Here is an 18,405-nt window from a genome sequence, read left to right as displayed (position 1 = left end):
ATTATAAAAAATAAGAAAGAAAAATATTAAATTAAAAATAAGAAAGAATAAAACTTTCATAACTTTTTTAATTTTTAATAAATTTTAGTCAATAATTAAAATTATATTAAATAATATATTATAGAGTTTTTTATTAGTTTTTTTTTTCTAAAAATTAGTAACAATAACTTTAATAATCAATTTTAAAAATTATGATTGTATTATTTTTAGTTTTAAAAACTATGATTTAGTAATTAATAATAAAAATTATTAAAAATAAAATATTTATTGTAATAAAAATACTTTTTAATATAATAAATACTTTATGTTTTTAATAAAAAATATTATTTTTAAATGTTTAAACTCAATTTTAAATACTAATAGTATCTGAAAAAATTATTAATAGAGCCCCAGACTGCTTCATCAACGTGGAACACCATTCTGAATAGCAAGATTATCACATTTTAGTCTTGAGTTTTCGTTGACTTAATAATAAATTGAAGACATCCATTATATTGCGAGGAAGACAAGATAAACAAAAAAAAAAAAACTGAAAGATAAGATTCAAATGAACAGAATAAAAAAATAATTTTTTACACCTTTTCTTCTCAATTTGAAGAGAAACGATATTGTGTCCATTCCCTCTTTTATCTCCTCCTTCTCTACTTTGGTCAATAAGAAAGTTTCAAAAATCTTCTCCAAAATCAATATTTTCAATTTCTTTCTATTTGAATTCATTTGTACCAAATAATGTGTAAATACAATAAATATGTATTAATTGATTTTTACTATCCTTCTTATTTTAAAATTAACTACTCCAAAAATGTCTTTTGTTTAGTAGAGTGAGAGAAGGAAAGAGAAAATATTAATAAAATGGAAGAAAAAATATGCACCAGAAAAATTGAAAGGAAAAGATAATTTATTCATATTTATACAAATTTTACAACTAAATGTGTTTAATAATTTTCTTATTTTTTGTACAATAAGTGTAGGGATAACAAAGGGTAGGGTATGGGTAGGGTACTATAGTACCCATCCCCATACTTGCATTTTAAAAAAAATACCCTACTCGGCCTTATACCCGCGTAGGTATGAACATTAATCCCCGTACTCGTACCTTCTGAGTACTCGCATACTCATCTTGTACCCATTACCCCGCGTTTTTTTGAGAAAAAAATATTTATAAAAAAATATGTTTATATAACTTCACATAAGTAGCATAATAATACAAAAATTTTATATGTAGTTACCGAACAAGGTACAAACATAGATAAAAAAAATAAATATTCAAATATCATAAATGTTAAATGTATCTTAATATAATAATTTTCTAAATTAAAAGTCTTAGAAACAATAAGTGAAACTAAACACACAAGTTATTTGTCAGTGATAACCCTATCTTGTGTGAGATTTGATCGATTGGCAATGTCAGAGTGACAATCATTGTACAGACAAGTAATCCTACATGAATAAATAACTTTAATGAATAACATTTCATAGTTGTTAGGTTTTAATGAGATAGACATTGAGAATGATAATAGAGTTAGAGTAAAGAAGTTCAATACTAACAACAGAAACTAGATATATAAAATATTTTTTTTTAATTTTTGAATTTGAAATTGTAAGAAAAATAATAGATTTAATTAAAATAATATAATATAATTAATATATATATATATATATATATATATATATATTAATACTAATATTTTTAACCCATACTATATGAAAGTATTTTATCAAAAATACAAATTTTTGAAAAATTATGTTAATGAATTAAATATTTATAATGTATATAAATTTTAAAAGAAATAATTTGAATAAAAGATAAATAGTTACAATAAAATTTTATAATAAAAAAATATACGTGTATATTAAAAAAATTATATTTTTTTATCTGAAAAAATTAACAAATAAAAATTAACAATAATTTTTTATATTTATATCTTTTTAAAAACTTCTTTGAACATGAATAAATAGTAAGAATAATATTATTAAGATTTAATATATTATAGTTGTGCTTGTAATACATATGTTGCATAGAAAAATATTATTTTAAATTAAAATATAAAAAATAAAATTTAAATATTATTAATAAATAATAAGTTTACGGTAATAGTAGGTGATTGTAAAATTTATAAAATATTTACAATATATTTATTATTTATAATTTACTTTATGATTTAAACATCAATATGATTTTATTAACAAAAATATTTATGTAAAAATTATTTTATGTGTGTCATATATAAATAATATTTTAAAAAAAGTCAATCTCATATTAACTATGTAATAATTAAATTGTATTAGTCTAATTAAATGATATAAAATAGTAAATAAATTTTTCTATTAAAAATATAAACCAAAATAATTTTTTTGGTTTACTTTATTATCAAATATATTTTTATATTAATCTTATATAACTTCACATAAATAATATAATAATACAAAAATTCAATACATAATTGTAACATGAAGTTCAAGTATATATATATATATATATATGCGGGTACGGGGCAGGGTGGGTACTTAGATACCCATACCTGCACCCATCTCCATTAAAATTTACGAGTTTTTACTCACATCCATACCTGTTTCCGTATAGCGGGTAAATACCCTATCCATTGTGAGTAAATTTTGTGAGTGTCCATCGGGTACTTTACTCATTGCCATTCCTAAATAAGTGAATCATTGAAATGATAAAAAAAAAAAAAGGGTAAAAAAGATAAATTATACAATTCTAACGACTGCACATGGTTTTCGAAAAAAACAAAGAAGAAGAATGAAAGTTTTAAATGCAGTCAAAATACAAAACGATCATCTCCTCATATGAGACAACAAATCTGTGTAGCATATTCACTTTATTTAATTTCCTTTTTAAACAGTGAAACATAGCCAATTACAAACAAAACAGCCACGGTCGAATGAATTTTCCTCCCCAACGAATTTTATGTTTGAAACGTGTTTTCATGCATGTATTTATTTATTTATTGTCATTCCTTTTAACTTTGTTTATTCCAGCAAAACATTTATTCACACTTGATTCCTTAAAAAAATAATTGATCCTTCCTATTATCATCATTCAATGAATATAGATGAGGAGTCTAAACACTGATTGAGAATCTAAGGCTAGCTTGAGCACCTATATCTAAAAAAATGACCGGTGAAGCAAACATGCTAACAACCGGATTAGAAGTGTATTATTATCCCCTAATCAAACACAAATCCTAATCAAGAGACTTTGTCACATTCAAAGCAAATGGATATTATTTTCAATCGTCAATCCACCAACTAAACTTTTGTGCGAAAAGCAGGAAGATCAATCTCATCATGCCCGTGCAGTTGCCTCTTCAATTTCTTATCAAAGACCCACCATATATGGATCGGTCCCAACTCTCAACCACGGTGACACAAATATGATAATTTTGGTAAAAAATATTTACTATTATATCCCTTCATGTTACTTTAGATTTGTCCTCTTTGTCTTTTACCATTATGATTATTCATTAGACATACAAACAATGGAAGGACACAAGGCCTGCGATAATTCCAAGACATCAACATCATGTCGACCACACACCCTAATGATAACATAATTACGTATTGACAATCATTAGAATTGCGATTTTGATGATGCCCAGATTTGACCCTCCAATTAATAACCACAAGTCTATTTCCAGTAACTATTTACAGTAGAAATAAAATGTAGATCTATATTGCAATACAAGTCTATTTTCATCTTCCGTCCTAATTTTAATTCAATTATCAAAATTTTGTGACATATTTCTTCATATGTTCTTGTCTTTCCGCGTGAATAATTTAAGTTATATAGAAAACATTTTTTGTTCACCGACTTAAGATTTCATCAACTTGATTAAAAGATAATGGCTTTTGACAGAATAAATACAAAATGAATATATCGTATGATATTTTTTTTTAAAAAAAAGAGTTATATTTCGTTACTTAAAAATGAAATTACTACCCATTTGATTGTAACAGAATTGGCATCTACTTTAGACTTAGTAACGTTGGTGTCAGCTGATTAAAAAAACAAAGGTAATGTTGATGTCAATGGTTCCATTATCTGACATCATTTCCCCTTTCGTACTTGGTTACTCGTATTTCTAATGTAATTAATTTAAAGTATGTTTAACAAAACAAATTAAATGTATTTCATATTACATAAGTCACAACAAAATTTTAAAGTTAGAAAATCTCAACTTAATTTTTTATTTTAAAAAATTTACTATTAATATTAATTATTCTCATGATTTAAATACTATATAATGCTAGAAAAACAATATAAGTCTGTTTGTTTTATAACCCGAAACAGAAAAAAAATATTAAAGAACAGTTCCACATTGTTTTATAGAGCAATCTCTAATAAATATTGTTATCTTAAGTAGATATCACTTCTTTAAAGTATGACTATAAACTGCGAATCTAAAATTTAATTTTTTTTTATGAATTTTTCATTATGAATACACATTTTTTTTCTTTTTTTTAATTAAATAATGCAAAAAGAAAAGGAGACTCCGTGAAATGAGGAGCAAGCAAGCTCCAGCCACCTTTAAACATCTGCTCAGGATTGAAGTTACACAAAAATGGAATATTGTGCATGAACTGAGGTGAAAAGGCATGAATCAGCGGCAAAAAAAATAAACACATGGATGATTCAAAAACTAGAACAAAGAAGGGGATAAAAAAAGGAAGAACACTCAAGAGAGGGGAGGAACCTGAAAACAGAGGGGGACACTAGAACAACATAGATTGATAGAATAAAAAGAAAAAAAAAAAAAGGGACGGGAGACAGATATTAGGAGACTAGCAAATAGAGAGGGGAGGAAATATTTTTTTTATTGCTCTAGAATAATGAGAAAAGGGAGGAAAAGAGAAGATAATCGAAGGAGAAAAAGTATGCTTTGTGAGAAAGGACCTTCTTGAGAGACATTTTTTTCAAATCGATTCTTCTAAGCCTTTATATTATAAACAATGTCCCTCTCCTATTGACCTTCAGAGTTATTGAAGAACGAAGAGTTATGAATCGTTCTTCAATAACTCTTGCCGTGAACATGTAATATAGTAATGCATTGGTGTTTTGTTCATAATCACACACACACACACACACACACATATATATATATATATATATATCATGTGTTTAATTTTTTTTTAAAATATGATATTAATAATAAAAAGATTATTGAGTTAGTCATGTTTAATATTTGTTTGAAGCTTTTATGATGTTGATAATGTTAAAAATATTTTATTTTATTTTTATTTTTACCATTTTCATATTGTTGTTATTATTATTTATTTATTTATTTATATATTAATATTGTTATCTTTATCATTGGTTTATTTTAATATAAAGTTGATATGATTTGATTAGTAAATTATATTTAAGAAAATTATAAACAAATATAACAAATATATAAATAAAATTATATCAATTTATGATATTAACGTATAACTTTTTTATTCTTAAATATTATAAATTGATAAAGTCTACATGTACCTGCGTTATTGAGACTTTAGACAATATTAATTTATCATATTTTTCTTTATTGATAAATTTTTTTATCAATTAAGATGTATTCTCACTCTAATTACTATTGTACTAATCAATCAATTTAGATCAAAATATTTTTCATAAAATGATTTATGATATTAACATGTAGCATCTCTACCTTTATGCATTATAAATCGTTAAAGTTAATGTGTGCCTACGTTGCCATTAACTTCATGTGATATAAATTTTTTTTTAAAAATTAAATAATATTTTACTAATTATTTTACCTTTCTAAATTGTATCCTTTTAAATATTTTTATTTTAATCAGCAAATGATCGATTTATTAATTAAGTTAATGATAATAATAATCTCGTTGATACAGTAATTTATAAATTGATTAATCTAAATATCTTCTTTTAAAAATTTATACTTTAATTAATAAATAATTAAAAAATTATTTTATTAACTAATTTAATTGAGCAGTTTATATTGTCATTGTGTAGCGTTTCTATCTTTGTACGTTTTAAATCGTTGAGACCTTCGTATACTAATGTTATTTTAGTCTCACACAATGCAAACCTATTAAAAATATATTTCAACTTTCCTTAATCAAACGTCTATCTTTACTAATAAATTTAAATATATTAATTTGTTATCTTTAAATATTTTTCATTAAATACAATTAATTTCATATTTAAAAATTTTAAATTATGTTTCTAACTTTAATAAATTAAATAACCAAACATTCAAATTTTTTAATATATTTCTCTATTTTATTATGTTACACTTTGCGACATAGATGTGCGATCTACATTGCCTTTAGCTAACGAATAAGTCATGAGATATTTATGTATAGCTTACGCTGTCTTAAATTCCTTCAATATTAATTTTTTATATATATTAAAAATACTTTTTCATAAATTAAAATATTTGATCTTAATTACCACACTTTTTTACAATGACTTATAATATAGTTGTGTGATCTTATTTCACCTTCTGTATTATTTCTTATGGGGTACATGTATAACATCGGTATCTTTTATTCTAAACATTATAATTTTAAGAAAATAATTTTAATTTCAAAATAAACTTTCTTTTATTAAACTTATTTTTAATCAACCAACTTTGTAATTTTTTTAATATAAAACTATGTGACTTTAAATTCTCCATTGCACCCGAGAATACGTAAGAGCGGAATCATATCCATCGAGTGAAAATAATTTTTAAAAATATTTTTTTCTTTTCTAAGATATAAATATTTTTAATAAATAAATTTTCTTTCTTTAAAAATAAAAATAGCAAAATTTATTTTTATGGATTAAATAAATACTTTTCAAAATTATAATAAATTTGCACAATTAATTTAAGGTAACTGTTATTTAAACGGACGTTGTAGGGTGCTAACACCGTCCTTACACGTAAATGACTCTCGAATTCACTTTTGGTTTCAAAGATCAAAATTTTAAGTTTTTCTGAGATTTTCTTTGATAAACTTTGGTGGCGACTCTAATGATTTTTATTAAAAAAAAGTTTGTCATACCGTTGTGACCGTCTGGTTGTGACATAAACCAAAATTAATTTAGTATTTCATTTAAATTTGAATTTGTATGTTAGACATTTAAAATTTCTTCATTTTTATCTAAAATCAAAATTGATTCTTTGTCTCACGTATTAAAACTTGAGTCTGTATGTTATGTTAACTAAATAGTCTACATCTACATGAACCAAGCACTAATAAGCAAAGAGAAAAAGAATAAATTTATAAGATGTTTCACGGTTAATAGAAAGAAAAAGAAAGAAAGAGAGAACTTTGGGAAATGTACCTATAGATATGAAATAAATCAACTTTGTTAGCTCAATAAGACCAAAAAAAAGAACAAAACTTACAAACGTGAAAGAAACTAACTTTGTTAGAATAGATAAGACGAAGAAGTCAGAGAGATTTATAATGTGTGAGTTGAGCCATGTTTTATTTATAAAATAGAAATTGATGTGTATTTTAAAATTTTAATTTATGAGAAAATTTAACACTTAGAGAGACTTAAAGGCTCTTTAAAAGTGACTTTAAAGAGTATGTTTATAATGTAACAACTTTCTAAGAATAACCTTAGAAAGCAATTAATATATAACTACTCTCCAAATTCTTTCTTAGAAAGCAACTTTGAAGTAATTATTCTCTAAGTGTACTACGAAGAGCGATTTTTTGTAAACCGCTCTCTTAGTTGGTGAATTATAAAGTAACATTTGATGTAGTGTAAATTTTTGAACTATCAATATTGGCACGTGACGTACTAAGTATTCTCATTAATATTGTTACATCTAAATTTGCATTTGACATTGCCTCATATATCTTTAATAAGTGTAAGAATCGTCTCTTATCAAAATACATCAAAGCTTTGATGTGTACTCGCAATTAGATACATAAATTTAATAATTGTAGTAATTTATTTGTTTTACATATTACTATTATTTTAATTTGAACTATTAATTTTTTTAAAATTTAATGTTAGTAATTACTTCTTTAATTGTGATACGTAATTATATATATAAATAATGATGATGTTAGTGATAAGAATGACAATCAAAACATGTAACTATTATTTTTTAATGCAGCATCAAATTTAAATGTTTTAATTTAGAGGATGATGATTAAAACTTAAAGTTATTGTAATTTGAAATTTTATTTTGCTCTGTAAATTATGTTTTATGATTTTGACTTTAATTTATAGATTATTTATTTTGATTAAGACTTAAAAATATTGTGAATTATTATTTTATTTTGGTTCGTAGATTGATGAATTATGGTTTATAATTTAAACTTTTAAGATGTTAATTTGTGTTTTAAAATTATAAAATTATAATTATAATTGTAATTATATTTTTTTCTTTAATTTGTGTCACTCCTAAACGGGACATACTATACATTTTTGTTCAAATTAAAAAATGAGTAGTACTGCCTCATTTTCAGGCTTACTATAAGCGGGTCGAATTGACAACCTACTTTTAGTATCTAGCCTTCATATGTCTCATGCCCATCTACAGTGCTTTGGCTGGAACTCTTTAGATGAGACAAAAAAAATCTAGCTCAAACTCCCACAGAGGGAAGGCATCATATCAGAAGGATCAAAGAACTTCCCAAATAGCATTGGACTGAAAAGTGATCCATCAGCAAAAACCTTATGCACTGTTGGATTAGTCTAGCTGAAGAATCTTTTGAAAATCTCTTCTCCTAGTGAAACACACCATTCTTGTTAGAACTAGTCATTGATGCTTAGAGAGACTGAACAATTGTGAGTGGTGTAGAAAGAGTTTTAAGACCTTTCTCTTGTAGTGTGAAAGAAGCTATATGATAAAATAGAGAACAAATTCTTTTGGCATATTTGGAGACTGTAAAGCTATTAAAGGAATATTTTCTTTTATGGACTTCTCTCCTTTCTGGAGAGAAGCTATGTCAGGCAAATTACGCATGGCTAAGCCTATGTGGTATCCCATTGCATTTTGGTTGTTTAGCACAATAAGTGAAAAAATGGAAAGGGCTACTAATCAAGTCAAAGTCTTGTGACCGGTGGTTAATGCTCTAGCAAAATCTAAGAACCCTTATAGAAATGCTTTGGCTTAATTATTTGTATTATAATAATTTATTCTTATGAAATTCAAGTCATTCTTCTGTAATGGTTACTGATTTATTTACTTGCACTGTATATGTTTGGTTTAACTTGTTTTAAATAAATACTGGTTTACTTGTATCATCTTTTATAGAGAACTAACAAAAAAATGATTATTTCTCTAGAAAAAAAGGTCCCCACACATGCAAATATCAACCTCGCTCTATTTGTTACACAAACATAAGATGATTATAAGGATTTCAATCTTTAATTTCTATCTTCAACTATAAACCATATTCTTCTTCCAAGAGTTTGCTAATCACTGAACTAGACTAATTATGTGGGGCAGGATTTGTTCTATTCAATGAATCATGAATGTTTCTGTTTATTTGCTCTCTTGTCCAAACTCCAATTGAAGATTACTGTTCTCACAGATTGAGAACCGACAAGCATCAATTCTGATGTTGTTTTTCTTTGCCAATATACTTATCAGCTTACTTATTTAACTGTTTATCACGTGTCAAGCATGAAGAATTGATGCTTTCTTCCTGTAGATTTTTTTTCTCTTGCAACAATAGTGCATAAAAAAATTTAAATTTTCTAAGGAGATGTAATAAATTGTTTACATTTAACAATGTAATTATAAATTTTCTTACTGGCATTGATTTGCATTTTGCGGATCAATGTCAAGGTCCGCTTCCCAGTGATAAAGGTTCTGAATAGTAAGATTCAATTTTAATCTTCTCAAAAAGAGTAATAAGTCCTTTCCAATAATTCTGTAATTGGCTTTTCATGAGTTATGAGTTATCACCCAAATCCATGGCATATTAACTCCAGATTCTTCATGACGTGCCTTTTCAATAAGCAAAGGAGTGTGAAAGGAATCTTGATTCTTGCATGCCTCGGAAGGAATGATGTCTATTGTCTTGATGCGCATTCTCAATCAAAATAAGAATACATATACATGTATAGAATGTATCTATATGAGATAATTTTTTTTTATCACAGTAAGGAGTAATATTTTCATATATAGATAGTTAAAACGTTACGTAATAATTATATAAAATTAAATTTAATGGTTAAAATTTATCATTCTCATTCCCACGTTAAAAGTTCATCTCATTCAATACATTCTTTCTATATATATATATATATATAAACAGGAAGAGATCCAATTAGTGCAGTAATAAAAATTAGTTACTTATTTTATTTAATAATTTTTATAAACATTGAAATATCATCTTATTATACATATCAAAATTTAGATAAATTTTATTTAAAAAATTTATAAAATTGATATACTTTTAAAAAAAATTTAAAACAATGATTAGATTAATAAAATATTTTTTTAAGAAATTATTCAGCGAAAGAAGTTAACCAAAAAACTTAGAATAAGGTTATCTCATCCCTTCCTTGTATTTATACATTATGATTTTTTGTAAAGGACATTGAGCTTTTGACCGGTGGCAAGGAGGGTTAGGGCATTGTTAATCATTCATGGGACATCTCATAGACTTGCTTTTTTTGGCAAAAGCAGGGTTGAAATCTACTTGATAGATGTTTAGAGTTTTTAGCACATCAAATAATGAAGCCACTATGGACGGTGGATCCTTTAGCAGCAGGGCGGCGCTGATAGTATTTGTAGTTTATTATTTTTAAATTAGGATAAGCCAACTTCCCCCAGCCACCTCAAAAATATAGCAGTTGGGAATAAACCATAAAGTTGTTCAATTACTAATTGGAATTATATCCTCCAGTCTAAAGGGCCTAATTTTCATAAAGTAATAAATCACTGTTCGGCTGAAATGTGAGAGTTTCTTATTGCTACAAATATTCATATGATTTAAAAATTAAAATTATTTTATTACAATGTCAAATAATAAAAATATTTTAAAATAATTCAATAAGCCTTTATTCACTTCAACTCATAAGGTGGCTAAATATTAAGTATTTAAAACAATTTAGTTTACCAAATAAGTAATGTGCTGTTAATAATTCCTGCAATTTACTAAAAAACATTATTTGCCTACCCTTGATGGTTTTTTTTTATTGTATAAATCATCATCATTATTAAAAATATATTAAACAATGTCTTTAGAACACCAATTAAAAAATATAAAATACAAATATCTTATTAAAAAATTTAAAAATATATTCACTTTCATGTATTTTAATATAACTTTTTATAAAAAAATATATATTTATTGATTTCTTAACCATACATTTATTATTATTATTATTATTATTATTATTATTATTATTATTATTATTATTATTATTATTATTATCACTACGTGACAATGGTAAATAAAATTTTGATAAGATTTGAAGCATATAAATAACAATCAAAATATAATGGTACAAACTAATGTGTCTACACTCTAGGAATTTGCACATAAACAGAACAATATTCAACTGTCCAAATTATTTTTTACCAAAGGGAGATAAATAGTGAATCTGCCTTCATTATTATGTTGAGTCATATAACTAAAGATAGAGAGAAAATAATGAAATCTCTTATTTTACAACGGCTCATAAATTTTCATGTAATTTCCACAAAATTAGAAAATTGTAAAAGAAAAAAAGATTTGCAAAAAAAAAAAAATGAAAAAAAGAGAGAAGATGAGAGAGAAAGAAAGGAAGAGAGAGAGAGAAAAAGATGCATAAAAAGAGAAATATGTGTTTCAGAGTAGTCGCCAATGTCCTAATCCAGAAGAATTCATAGGACGGCCCTTTGCGCATGGTGGTGCTTGCGCCAAGAAACTCCCCAACCCCATCATCTCTTCATAATCCAAAACACATGAAAAAACCATTCACCAACTTTATCACTATTACTCATTATTATTACCACAAAAAAAATTGTCACATCTTTCAACATTTCATGATCAATAGCATGGCTTATTTGCATTGATCCAACATTATACATTTTTTGGTTACTTTCCCAGGATCTTGTCTCATGCAAATAACACAAAAGACCCCTTTTTTTTTTTTAATCTTCCCTAAAGCTTTTCGTTTGCATTTGCATTGAATTTCAACCGTGCATGTGCCAGGACCTATGGGATGTTATTCAAATGGATAAAATTTTTTGGAGCTATTTTTGATTGCTTTGTGGTGGATTTATATTTGTTGTTATTATAATTATTACCTTCTATTGATCGTGATCTGATTCAATAATAAATTGACAATTTTGAAGGGGTAGTGAAAAAAGGTTTTTGTTTGTGATCATTGCATATGATCCCATAATTGTGGCTTTGGCTGCATCCTCGGTGGGTATTGTGGAATTTGTGTCTGCAGTAATCTGCAGAGGAATAGAATTGGGTTGGCATTGCATGACAAAAGATGAAATTTTGTGGGTCGATGAAGACAATGTAGACCTGTGTGCTTGTTGGTTTTAGGCATTGATGTAATACAAAGCATACGAAGCACTTTGGAATGGCAATTCAACCATATATAGGTATCATAAAAGCTAGCTTTTGCATCGTTTTGGTTCTTAATATTGTGGCAGCAACCACAAATGATGAACAGAAGGAATTTCAAGAAAAATTCCTTAGCCAACTGTTTGATCCAGCATCTGGACTGTTGGATGAAGACACGGTGAGACTCGCTTCACTAGCTATTTGTACGTAGATACTTTTTAAGTTCAATCACTACCATCATTTTAACCCCCTTTCCCTTTTTTTTTTCCTTATACCAACTTGGAAAATTTGAGGTTTTGACTTTCAATGAGAATAATAGTTGTGTCTTTTGTTTGGGAGGATTCACTAATCATTAAATCATGCAGGTCCCACTCCTATCTAACAAGTTTTATTTATTATTTAGTGAAAGAAATATGAATCTTACTCAATAATACAGTGTGTTTAAGAATATGTTGCTGACATTTTTATTCTATTTCTTAACTTACTGTCTTAGTTGTCAACACCTTTATTCGACAATCCCATTCATGCTGTTAAACCCAAATGGTGCGAATGCCCAATATCTACCCTGCCTCATCCTAATAAAAATGTTACAATTTAGCATTTGGTTAATTTAGCAACTTCTCAGTCTCACGTAGGTAGCTAGTGTGATTACATAAACCCATCATTCCTTGATCGAGGGAAAAATTAAAAGCAACATTTTTAATGATGCCAGTGATAATGATAAAGTATACGCAAGAAGGATAACAGTTGCTATTTTCCTTCTATTTACCACGATTCATGGATTTGATAGTAAACTTGCATGCTGTCCGCTCGTTTAGCATTTTCTTGGTGGCCATTGTTTGTGTTATTGTGATTAAATCTATCCTTGCAAATGTCTTACCTTAAAGATCACCATAGGTCATACAGTTGCAATGTTTTATTGGATGACATGATTGCTTGAGTTTCTATATGAAATCTCAGATTTTTATTTTTTTTTTTAAAAACGCGTCCTTTTGTGTTTCATGTCAAATGAGAGGTATAAATACAACTGTGTTTTTATTTTAACCTGACTTTTATCTGAAACAGTAAACTTCCACAAGATTTAACTAAGCAGGCACTCTCATTTATAAGGATAAGTTTCAATATTTCCTTATGTAATTATTGTGAAGACTGTTAGATTTTTTTAAGAGTATTAGGTAGGGAGCCTTACAATGAGTAGACATCATAATGTAACTCCAAAACCTTAAGGCAATGAGTATATAGTCCATCTCTTTATAAACCCTTAACTTACTCATATTTTATTTTATGTGGGACTCAATTCACACTTGATTTCAATAAAGATCATATGCACTAAATTGCAATGCTTTGATTATTATAATCATTCATTAGATTTGAAAGCACATAATGGTTAACATTGTTGTGAGCCATTATTGTGAGAATGGATGAATGGACTCTAAAACTGGTTATAGTTTTATGACTGCAGGCAGAGGTACTCTGGATAACTTGTTGGGAAGATTTGATACATCTAAAGAAAGAAATTGGAGATCTTGACTTGTGCCCCCAAAGCACCAATGAAGTTAGTTCAGAAAATGGATTAATAGCCAGAGAAAATATCCAAAAATTGATTAATACCTGCTATCCTCAATTGAAGGAAAACTTTCTTAACTGTTTGAGAAAAAGTAACTTTCCATTCCATGTCCCTAAAGAAGAGGATGACTCCAAGATTTGGCATGCTGCTTTTATGGGATCACTTTCTTCTAGAAGATTGAGTCATGTTTTGCCCCAGCGCATATCACAAACACCAGACGAGGAAGACAGTAGTTCCGAGGGTCAAGACTCAAAGGCCAAAAAAAATAAGTCCAAGTCTTCTAATCAAGAAGAATCGCTTATTACTGCCATAGGTATAACTGCATTGGTGACATTTTTAGGAGCAGCATTGCTCTTTTTTTGTTGTTGTCGGTTATGTGGGAGTGGCCAAGTACAAACTGATGAGAGACCCCTTCTCAGCATGAGCATGAGTGACTACTCAGTTGGTACATATCTAATATTTCATTCCTTTATATTTTTCCTAGTTAATGTGATATAACATACATCTACATGCACTATTCTTGACAAAATGTACTTCTTACAGGTTCTTCCCCTCTTCATAATTCTTGTAAAAATTCAATAAAAGAGGAGAAACTTGGGTTTCAATCATCAAGTAAATCTTTGGTTGATGACAAGAACAACTCAGTGCACGAACCTCAACCAGTAAGAATTGCTAGTTCTGCTACTAGACCTTCATTTGAACTTAAACCTCCTCCCGGGAGAGCAGTAACTGCAATGCCTCCTTTGAAACCTCCTCCTGGAAGACCTAATCGTCTTCCACCTGAGCCACCTTCAGTTAAGCCTTCAGTTGATGCTGCTCCTCCCCCTCCTCCTCCTCCTCCTCCTCCTCCTCCTCCTCCTCCTTCTTCTTCTTCTCCTCCTCCTCCTCCTCCTGCACCACGAAAACCTGCTAGTGCTGGTCCTCCACCTCCTAGTGGCGGCCCTAAGCCTCCCCCACCACCACCACCTAGAGCAAAAAATGGTCCTAGACCTCCACCACCTCCCTTCAAGGGTGGTGTAGGTCCTCCAAAAGCTCCTCCCCCACTTGGCCCAAAGGTGACTAAAAATATACCTAATGGACCCAAAGCTCCTCCATTTCCTAATTATGAAGGTGATGCTCCTAAAGCCAAGCTAAAGCCTTTTTTCTGGGATAAGGTTCAAGCTAACTCAGATCAAACAATGGTTTGGAATCAGCTCAAAGCAGGATCTTTCCAGTGAGTAATGTGTCTCAAACTTCTTTTATTTCTCCTGAAGAAAAAAATGTTATTGGTTGCTAATGATGGATATTTGATAGGTTTAATGAAGAAATGATAGAGACGCTTTTTGGCTATAATGCTCCACCTGCAGCTGATAAAAACAAAGGCCTACCAAAAAAGGACGCTTCCTCCCAAGATTCACCTCAGTATATCCAAATCATTGACTCAAAGAAATCACAAAATTTATCTATTCTGTTAAAAGCATTGAATGTGACACAGGAAGAAGTTTGTGATGCACTTCTTGAAGGTGAGTATTTTGTTGCTTCAATTTTTTCCCCTAAAATTGTTGATAGATGTAATATTAAGTAATTAGGTTTTTCTGCTAAAAAATAAATCACTGCTTTATTAGTTTAAGTACCAAGTGATGCCTGCAATGTCGGATCAGCAGTATAAAGTAGGTTCTTTGAAACTAACATCATTTTCTTGTAGCTGGGGCAAACATTATAAGGGAATTGTTATTTTTTAATATTATTTTAAAACTATCTGACTTATTTAATCATGAAGTTAAGGATCAAGTGCTTCTCAAAACATTGTTATGAATTCTATTTTTTCTTTTATGGGAGAAAGTAGCTTCATCCAACTTATGCAATATTCTGACCCTAAATCTATAAATTTAGGCTTTGACATTTATTTAAGATGTCTACATGTGTGTGTCTGTGTCTACGGTTTAAAGACATACAATAGAGAAAATTCAATCTCTCTCTCTCCATAGTCACACACAAAACCTTCTAAATATTGGCCAAACAAGATGTGATTAGCTTGGTTATTTGGATTTTTTAAGTTTTATTTAGTTGTTCTATGTTACTATGATAAAGATTTCCTGTATAGATGCATTGTTTCCTTTGGAGCTCCATATGTGCTAAATCACGACACACATGTTGATCTGTGATAGAACTACATAGAAATGCAAGACAAAATAATTTGTGGTCTCTAGTTATGCTTGTATAATAGCTTTGAATCTTTTTTTGGCTTATCAGGAAATGAGCTCCCTCCAGAATTCCTTCAAACCTTGCTAAAGATGGCACCAACGCAGGAGGAAGAACTTAAGCTTAGATATTTCAATGGGAGCCTATCCCAACTCGGCCCAGCTGATAGGTTCCTGAAAGCCATGGTTAACATTCCATTTTCTTATAAACGAATGGAAGCATTGCTTTACATGGGTACTCTTCAAGAAGAGCTCACTACTGCTCTAGATTCTTTTGCAATTTTAGAGGTAGGATCTTCAAATTACATCAATATTTTGCCATCATAGCCAACGTGTTGCAAATTTTATACATTTTATATCGTGATGATCTTGACATCTAAGATATAGTTAAGCTAATGCAAGACAAAACCATGGAATGACTTGAGTGTGCTATCTCATGATATTCAATATCAGGAACACAATAACTCATACAAAAACTGCCAGAGCTAGGTAGAGTAAGACATTTGTTACATGTGTCCAAATGAATGTTGTAAGTAATATGCTAACAAATTTCTGGCCAAACTTGCTCATAATGATTTACAAATTACTTCAAGATTTATTTATATTCACACACTCTCGCTCTTTCAAACACATGCACTCTCACTGAGATCAAATTTAACAGGTATACATCATATAATTGGCATCCTTCTATTATTGATTTTATTTCCTTAATTTGTATTTATTTGTTCTCTTTTCAATATTAGTTTTGTTGTCTTTTATAAATTATTGAGTTCGAAGCTATGATATAATAAATTAATTTTTTAAAATTTAAAGGATCATGACACATGAAGTGAATTTCTTATACTCTTTGTACCAAGGTTATTATCGTGAAATCTGAGATATTGTTGAAGTAATGCAAAACAAGAACATATAATAACTTGGCAGGGGGTTACTTTCATGGGAATTCAGGGAAGGATTACACTCAATATTCTATTTTTGTTTTAATTATCCCCTCTTGAAAACAATTCTGATTCTTCTTGGACCTTCATATGATGCCAGGTTGCTAGTAAGGAACTAAGAAGCAGTCGATTGTTCCTTAAGCTTCTAGAAGCTGTTCTTAAAACTGGCAACCGTATGAATGATGGAACATTCCGTGGTGGTGCACTAGCATTCAAACTTGACACACTACTAAAACTATCTGATGTAAAAGGAGTAGATGGAAAGACCACTCTCTTACACTTTGTTGTTCTAGAGATAATGCGCACTGAGGGCATAAGAGCTGCACGCATGGCAAAAGAGAGTCACAGTTTCTCTAGTATAAAAACTGAAGACCTACTTGAGGACATCTGTTATGAATCAGAAGAGCACTATCGTGAACTTGGCCTTCAAGTGGTTTCACGTTTGAGCAGTGAACTTGAGAATGTGAAGAAAGCAGCAGCTCTAGATGCTGATGGCTTAATAGGAACAACTGCAAGACTAGGGCACGGTCTCATAAGAACAAGAGACTTTGTGAAGGATGACCTAACTAGCACTGATGATGATAAAGGGTTTTATGAGACAGTGAAGAGTTTTCTAGAGAAAGCTGAGGTAGATGTCACAAATCTGCTAGAAGAAGAGAAGAAAATCATGGGTCTTGTGAAAAGCACCGGTGATTATTTTCATGGGAATTCAGGGAGGGATGAAGGATTAAGGTTGTTTGCAATAGTACGTGACTTTCTAATAATGTTGGATAAGGTATGCAAGGAGATAAGAAATGCACCAAAGAAGCCAGCAAGCCAAGCACCAAAGAGTACTGTGAAACAAGAAAGTTCTAAACAAGAAAAAGAAAGTTCTAAACAAGACTCTTCTACTAATTCTAAAAGGTCATCTTCCTTCGAAATCCGTCCTCCCCCTCCTAATCTTCATTCGCGGCTTTTACAGGCCGTCCCAGATAGGAGGATGGACGATTTTAGTTCAGATGATGAGAGTTAGGTTCAAGTTGGAAGTGGCACTTGTAACTATTGTTTTCTTTGGCCATGTCCGTGTGTAGATTATTAGAGTCATGACTTATCTAACTTTGAAGGGACGATTATGGAATTGATCATTGAGAATTTGAATGTAGAGTCATGGTTTTACTATAGCTTTCCTTTTGCAGAGGGATGGCTTGGTTAAACATGTCTCTTCTTC

At 29.0% G+C, this 18,405-nt stretch overlaps 1 protein-coding gene across 1 annotated transcript; it reads left to right on the top strand.

The window, feature by feature from the left end:
• Positions 1-12,529: 12,529 nt before the first annotated feature.
• On the top strand, positions 12,530-18,210 carry LOC113874169 (formin-like protein 5). The gene is made up of 7 exons (XM_027512391.1): positions 12,530-12,691; positions 13,976-14,525; positions 14,624-15,293; positions 15,374-15,582; positions 16,313-16,548; positions 17,299-18,028; positions 18,065-18,210. Exons 1-7 carry the CDS (start codon positions 12,530-12,532, stop codon positions 18,208-18,210), a joined length of 2,703 nt encoding a protein of 900 aa, XP_027368192.1.
• The last annotated feature ends 195 nt before the right edge of the window (positions 18,211-18,405 follow it).

Source organism: Abrus precatorius, unplaced genomic scaffold, assembly GCF_003935025.1.
Source record: "Abrus precatorius isolate BTA unplaced genomic scaffold, Abrus_2018 Scaffold8, whole genome shotgun sequence".
NCBI classification, from domain to species: Eukaryota; Viridiplantae; Streptophyta; class Magnoliopsida; order Fabales; family Fabaceae; genus Abrus; species Abrus precatorius.
This window is presented reverse-complemented; position numbering and strand designations above follow the sequence as displayed.